We start from the raw sequence: 8,360 nt of genomic DNA, 5'->3' as shown, positions 1-8,360 counted from the left end.
CCAACTAAACCAGAGCGTTTTTATACTTAAATTGAATATTTTTCTTGAATTTCGGTGTTAAGGAGAATAATGATTATAATATAAGTGTTTTTAGACCCAATACCGTGAAAAAAAATATCAAAAACATGAGCGAGTCCCTTTAATACGTATAACAACACGGATAGACGTTATAACGACCAATATCATAATTTATTTTTTCTGTTCTTTTTTTTTTGGCCGAAATAGACTTCATTTGTATTAATAAAAAAACATTAAAATTATACAGACCATTTAAAACAACAACAAAAACACGTTCAAATTAGAAAATTGAACAGGAAACAAACCACCAATCTTATTTTTAGTTTTAAGACCTTTAACATTAAAATCAAGGAAATTAAATGCGAGTTTCAACTTGTAATGCACAATCTTCAACTAGCCACTCATCATTATCTTCCTGTCTATTATAATAATCAAACTAGCGTTCGGTTACAGTTTCGATGGGATGATGAGGAATAACGCGCTTTACAGGTAGCTTTTAATATTTAATTCTTTACTGCCTCGTTTCTATTTTGGTATTTCTTTAACCATCTTTGTTTAACACAGAGCATATTGATCAATGCCATGCAAATATTAACACAACTGAAAATGGTTGTTTTTCAAGTAAAGGATACATCTTACATCATGTGAACTTGATTTCGCATTATATTTTAATTATAACAAAGACAATCATCGCCTTTCAGATCATTCGCGATGTGGACTGCAAGCCTTCTACTAGTGATCTTCCTGTCAGTGGAATTCGTTTACTGTGATTTGCCATGCAATGACTGTGCCTGTGTCAGCAAGAACACATCCTGCGCCTGCGAGAAACACCCAACTGAAAATGGTATTATCGTGGACTGCTCATTCACCAACGTAACATATGTGCCGACGCAGATACCAGCTGCTATTACCCTGGTCCTAAATATGTCATCCACAAGACTCGAAGACTTGGTGACTTATACAAGCACGCCATTTGAGAACTATGAGTCACTAATAGTATTAGATCTGTTCAACACAACATTGGGAACAAAGAACGCTACAATTAAAAACACAACTTTCACAGGACTAGGAAAGCTACGGTATTTAAATATATCAAACAACGACCAGATGGCATTGACCTATAACACAAGCGAGAACTTGTTTGGAAATTTAAATTCACTCAAAGAATTGAGAATGTACGCAACAACGGGAACGTACAATCGTGGAAAGGGTTACCCTGAGATGGCCATATGGAAACTTCGAAACAGTTTGGAAGAACTATGGCTTGATGGTATGACAGATATTTCATTTGGTCCTGTGTTTCAAGAGATGTCAAAGCTTAATACGGTGCGAATATCGGGCGATATGGTTCTACCGCCGTGGCGATACTTGGAGTTTTGTGAAACAAACATAACGAATAAGTCATTTGAAAATTTGATTTACGTGACACACTTGTCGGTTTTAAAATGTGGCGTAAAAGATATTGCAGCAGACGCTTTTGTAAACATGACGCATTTGGTTTATCTAGATTTGTCTGAAAATTTTGAATTAGGATTGGATGGTCTGACAAAGGCGGCGAGCAGTTTGAACAAAAAAATGGAAACAATAATCATGAACCACGTTGAAAATGGTCAGTTTCTGAGCTGTGGCACCACCATAACCTCAAAAATCGTAACTCCATTTCAAAACCTAAGAAATTTGAAATACCTTTCATTGCAATATAATGCAGTGAACAACGTTGAAAAGGAAGTATTCCAACTTTTGCCGTCAGTTGAGGAAATTAATATTTCAAGAAACGAGTTTGAACTTGGATTTTACATTTTTTACGTTTACTTCATGAAAAATTTAAAGAAGCTCGACGTATCTTTTAACTTTTTCAATGATGATATAGGAATATGGAGTTCGTTAAGTCCGAAGAAGCATGTTCGCACAACTGGCCGGCTCCACAATCCGCGCATGACAACGACGGAAGCACATGCGTCCTCACGCAACAATTTGGCATATCTATCGTCTACTGCAGCTGAGCATGATTTCTTTGCAGACATGCAGGTGCATATGAATAATTACAGACATCATGTTCCAGTGCCGAACACCTGCCCGACTCCAGAATATTTCATTCCTAGATGTTCGGTCACTGGTTTTCTCCCACCGAAAATTGAGGAAATAGATATAAGTTACAGTAAAATTGGATACCCTATTTTTGAATTATGTTTTGACCCAAATAATAAGTTGAAAACTATATCCGCGGCGTGCTCGTTGCTGTTTTGTTGGGAAGGACCAACCCATGGTTTGGAAAAAGTTGAAAATATTGACCTTAGCCTTAATTTTGCAACACAAGTGAATGTACATTTCTTTGATGGTTTTCCGAATCTTAAAAGATTGAATCTTCATGGCAATCTCTTGTTCAATCCGATTCAGAAGAATGGTTCGCGCTTATTTGCAAACAACACACATTTAAAGGACTTGGATATATCATTCAATAGAATTGAAAGTTTGGAACCTGACCTACTCCAACACCAAAAAGACCTGGAAGTTTTCAATATGTCCTTCAATATATTTACATCTTTTGGTCTGAATATCTCGCACTTGAAACACTTGCGAATGCTCGACATGAGCAACAACCACATATGGACTCTCCCACAGAGTGTAAGAAACGCACTGAAGAATATTTCAGAGACAAGCTCTAGCGGCCGGAATCGGATGCATGTGAACATGACAAACAACCACATCAAATGCACATGTGAAAATCTTGATTTTTTAAAATGGGTTTTAGAGCATATGGGTTCATGTCCCACTCTGTACGTGAATATTTCTGAGTGCAACTTTTTTCACAACGACAACATGACGAAAGAAGTAATAAATTCTAAGAATGATCTGGAAGAGAAAATTATATATCTTGATAAGCAATGTAAATCATACCTTGATGTCATAATAGTCAGCACAATACTTTTGATTATTGTAATTGTAATAGTTGTCGGCGTGTTAGTTCATAGGTTCAGATGGAAAATAAGCTACTGGTACTATGTGACTTCTCGAAAAATAGTCAAACGAGCTGGCTATACGTCCATTGACAGCATTGCTGAAGAGGTGAACAAGTTCCGATACCATGTGTACGTGGCATCCAATGCAGATACCAACACTTTTGTAAGCGAGACCCTAGAGCCCCATCTCACAAGAGATGGCTATAAGTTGTTCCTCCCCGACTATATTGTGCCGGGGCAAAACAAGTACAGTTTAATTGCGAATGCTATACATATAAGCAGAGCGGCGCTGTTTGTTATAACCAAGAGGTGCGAATCTGAAGACGAATGGAAGATTGCCCTACATATGGCACAGGAGGAGTCTTTGAGACGGGGAAAACCAATGTTCTTTGGACTTTTCTTGCAGTCCACGCCGGATTCTGGCTGGTCAAAGGACACGTTGGAAATCAAAAGGAGGTGCTATCTGGACTTTCCGGAAAGGGGCGGAAGTCAGGAAATGATTGCCTTTTGGAGAGAACTGATTGACATTATTGAAAAAATAGACGACACACCGATTGCTGTAAACCAAAGTTTATTCAACAGAAACACTTCTTCCAACAATGGATATACATGCATTAATTAGCCACACAATAGACAACTTCCCGTTCGCATGAATAACGCGCATAAACATGGGATTGCTTGGCCTCATTGTACTTAATGTCGTTTGTTCATGCATTGAGGTCATTAAAATCCATCATTGACAGGCAATCATTTGACATAATGTGAAAGTCATTCATAAGACAAACTTTGGAATGTGTCCGGCACTACTAAATAAAACTTTATTTGAGAAAGTCCAGCTTGATGCACACATAATTTTCACTGGAGGAACTCAACTTGCTTCGGAGGTTTGGTTTTGAAATACTGAAGTCACGACGAGAACCATGTGTAACAAGAAGACAACTTTCTGGAATAATCTATCAAATCTCGTCCAAGACAAAGTGTATTATTATACATTCTATGTAACTCTACTACTATAAGGAATTACTTATACTGGACAAAAAGCTTGCAAACCCACCCATACCTTCAACCATTTCACGTTGGATCCGAATTGATTTCATTTTTCATAGGCTAAAATATTTAAAACAAATAATGGAATTTCACAATTTCTGTAATGCCTTCTTCAGTTTGATTTACTTTTGTTAATACTGTAAACATCATTTATTGAAATATATTACAACAAGGGAGTGGTTTTAAAATGAGATGTAACCTATCTCCTCTATCCTTATGATGACACAGTGGAAACTCGCTATGTCGAACTCTGTTATTTCGATGTTATGGTTTTGTCAAACTGTTTTCTAATATTTTGGGCTCAGTCATACACTGATTGTATTTCTGTTATATCGAGTGTTCGTTACCTCGAAGTCATTATCGAGGCCCCAACGACTTCGAAATAGCGAGTTCTTACTGTATATGTATACTTTGTGTTGTTCCAATGTATCTTCATGACATAAATAATGCCTAAACTAATGTCTTTAATGTAAATATGTGTATATATGCAAATCAAAATATTTTCATCCTTTTCTTCGATCAGTGTTACAAAAGTCTTGGGTGAACTTGTAGACTACAGGTAAATTGTAAATTATATAAATAAAATAACTAAAATGCTTTTATAAATGTTTTCATGTATATCCAAAAGTAAAATAGACTTAAGGTAATTAAAATTTCAGCTTCTGTTCGTCTGGCATAGTGTGCAAATTCACTGTAGTAACAGTAAGGGAGATGAGTTAAAGCAGATGACGTTGTTAAGTTGGGAAAAAAGTCGACCTAAATATAATAACATTTATGTGAAGCCAAAATATATCTGAAAGAAAAGAGTACCGCCAAACCTAGTCACAAGAATGCAAATTTAGGGAACCTTTTTACATTTGAATATTCATCTTGTTCCCTAAATATATCTTGTCGCCAAATCAAAAAATCGTCAAAGACTCTGACGCAGCTGTTTATATGGACTACCCTAATCCCACCTGCCAACATTTAAATCAAATAAATTTATGTTCTGAGGAAGGGAGGTGGCAAGTAAAAACAATACGCCCCTAAGTTACGCCCCGCTCCCGTCAAATCCTGGATCAGCCCCTGCCCAAAGTTACATTGAATTTAATAACGAAAATCGCTTTGGATAACTTTTCAAGAAAGTCCATTTAAGAATAACAATTTCTCCATAGCGCGCGCCTCTACATTGCCATCTATTGGTGTTCAAAGTTTCTTTCAATTTCTCCCTGTGCTCACGTTCTCTTGCTTCAGACAAACGCTTTTGAAGAAAGTTTGTTATAAAGCCGAACAAGGGGAAAACGCAAAGTAACTACAATTGTTCTTTTTCAAGTGCCGCAAACGAAAAGATGATATATGCCTTTAATTTAATTTGCCATGTTTGAAGAAATGCTATAGCAAAAGCAAATTTGCATGGAGTGCCGAAAAAAAACACTAGGGGAATAAAATGCAACAATTTATTTATTAAGAAATCAAGAATTAAGGCGAGGTTATGTTGCAACATTTGGTCCAGTATTATTCAATTCCTTCAAGTTGGTTCTAAGGTTTGACTCGGACAAACATTTTGTTTTCAGGGCACAAACTCACGTGTTAAGATTGCAACAATTGGTCCGAGAGTTATCTTTCTTGCAAGGTGCACATCCCCATGCAATAAAATCTACGTACAAAGGGAGATAACATGACATAAGTGTGTCCCAAAAGTATCAATTCCTGCAGTATGAACAATTTGACATTACTATATATCAATGTTCAAAATTTAAATCCGTCCAATAGTTTCCATACCATGCTTGTTATGCTTTGTATTAATATTCTTTTAAATAAATAAGTAATACATTTTGAGTAATGCCCTCATATATATATATATATATATATATATATATATATATATATATATATATATATATATATATATATACTAAAATGAACGAGGAAACGCAAAACATAGTACATTCAGAAGGTTGGTCTGGTGGTCACTTCTGTCATAAATGAGAAACCGACAGACATACCATACGAAGTTCAGAAGGTCGTTGTGACTTTTACGTCGAAGGTAGGGACACGGGTTTTGTGCCCAACATGTCTTCATTCTATGGTGGTCACTTCTTCTAATAATTTTAAAGTCGGACATTCGTATACAAAGATATGAACCGGATATAACTATTATCAGTATGGCTTATATTGTAAAACATACAAATTTCACAAATTTGCTGTGACCTTGACCTTGATTGCAAGGACATGGGTCCTGTGCGGGACACATCTTAGGCTGTGGTGGTCACTTCTGCCAAATAATGCTTAAATCAGACCGTGAAAGAGTAAAAAAACGGGATGGACCACACCAAGTTCAGAAAGTTAATGTGACCTTTCCTTGAAGGGGCTCGGGTCTTGTACGCCAACAAACCCTGACCACCTCTCCTTGTATAATATATAGACTTTTTAAGTCACCATTTTTTGTTATTTTTTTCAAATTTAGTTCCTTTTTTCCGCTATTTTCCAAATCATTTCCACGACCCTCGGTCTCAGGTTAAATATAACCCTAAACAAATAAAATATACCAAATTTTCCTTGACCTTGAAAAAGTAAAAAAAACCCCACTTCCCTGACCATGGGAACCCAGTTATATAGCAACACAATCCAAGTCCAGAAAGATGCTGTGACCTTGATCTAAAGATAGGGACACTGTCACACTGGTATTTTGCACTCATGCTATGTTGGTCATTTCCGCCTATCAATAAAAAAGATCTGGCCATCATGAATGAGACGGATATGGAGCGGACAAAAACGGGATGGACCGACTGACGGACAGACGTGAGGACGCGTATGATTCCAATATAGCCCCCACTTCTCATTGTGAAGCAGTGGTGTATAAAGACGACGACTCAATTTTGTGATAATAAGGGACTTTTCTTCTCTTGAAAAGACCAGCTTAATTGCAAATGGAACTGAAAGAAAATTGTTTAAAGAAGTATATTAATTTGTTCTCATTTTATTTTCATAAATATCTATCTTCAAAATAACAATTAGGAACAATATACATGTACAGCAATGAAAACATTCAGCATTTACAGCTTATTGACATTGCTTCAGGTACTACATGTCACAGTCACAGCAAAATACTTGAACATACATTACTCACTCTGACAGTACAATACACACAGTTTTACATGAAGGACTACCCACTTTGCATTACATAATTCATTATAATTGGAAATATCAACCATGTGGTCCCATGATTTGTACACGATGATACAGTTTACTTTTCTTGTATCGAGTTACTTTCTTGGAAATATTCATGTCAGAAGGAGTATGTATGTAAACAATACAATAAAACAAACATACTAATTGAATCATTTGAATGTAGTATACTGTCATCACCCTGTACAAAAAGTGGTCACTAAAGAAATTCGCAAAGATTTAACACGATGATGATTATTACAGTACACAGTGTCCAATTTATATTATATTTATATATATTAAATCAAGAGAAAACATTATGCAATATAGACACCTGACAAGGCCTGAGTAATGAATGGTTTATTGTAAAAATTAGTGGCTCAACTAGTTTGTGTCAAACTTCCTTGAGGAAAAACTAACAACTCGAAGACCTGACAACTGATGTCCTTCCACATAACTCATTTTTCAAGAACAGGTAACAACACATTCAACATAAAGCATTTTACATTTTGTTTAATGGAGTTTTAACAAATTTGCTATTTTAAAATACAACATACATAAACATAACGTGCATAGTAATGTAACACACACTTGTTATCATATGATTTGAAGTTCAAACATGAAGATCTTCCATGGTGGAGTATAACAATGATTAATGATTGAAGACAATGGTAAGCATTGGTCAATTATAAATTCATTTTTATATAAATTCGCATTTTCCAACTTATATTCATTAAAATCAATATACTGTTTAAAGATTATTCGAATATTTAAATTCATATATATAATTCTACCCTCATCACAAATTTAATCATAACCTAATATCATTCTTATGAATTTTTTTTAGACTAATGAAGTTAATTTAACATGTTAGACTAAAATACCATAGTTTTAACTGAATATATAAAAAGGAATGTTTTTACTCTTGTTGGTAATGAATGCAGAGCAAATGTGATAATATTTTAAAGAAGTAATTACACTTCACATTTGAGTCTTTTTCATACATGTATGTCTATAATTTTGCTAAATTGACCACCTGGACGGGAGAATATTAAAAGATCCGTCATTATAGAGAGTGCATGAAACAAAATAGAACTCTTATAATTCTGTATAAACTCTATAGTTGCTTTGATTTCATATGACTACTGCAAACTGAGTTATGGATCTCCAATTCCCGCTATAATCATA

At 35.3% G+C, this 8,360-nt stretch overlaps 1 protein-coding gene across 1 annotated transcript; it reads left to right on the top strand.

The window, feature by feature from the left end:
* The first annotated feature begins 427 nt into the window (after window positions 1–427).
* Window positions 428–4,607, top strand: LOC128216476 (toll-like receptor 4). The gene is made up of 2 exons (XM_052923052.1): window positions 428–507; window positions 720–4,607. The coding sequence occupies exons 1-2, from the start codon at window positions 482–484 to the stop codon at window positions 3,598–3,600; spliced, it is 2,907 nt and encodes a 968-aa protein (XP_052779012.1). The 5' UTR covers window positions 428–481; the 3' UTR covers window positions 3,601–4,607.
* The last annotated feature ends 3,753 nt before the right edge of the window (window positions 4,608–8,360 follow it).

Source organism: Mya arenaria, chromosome 14 (genome assembly GCF_026914265.1).
Source record: "Mya arenaria isolate MELC-2E11 chromosome 14, ASM2691426v1".
Taxonomy (NCBI): domain Eukaryota; kingdom Metazoa; phylum Mollusca; class Bivalvia; order Myida; family Myidae; genus Mya; species Mya arenaria.
This window is presented reverse-complemented; position numbering and strand designations above follow the sequence as displayed.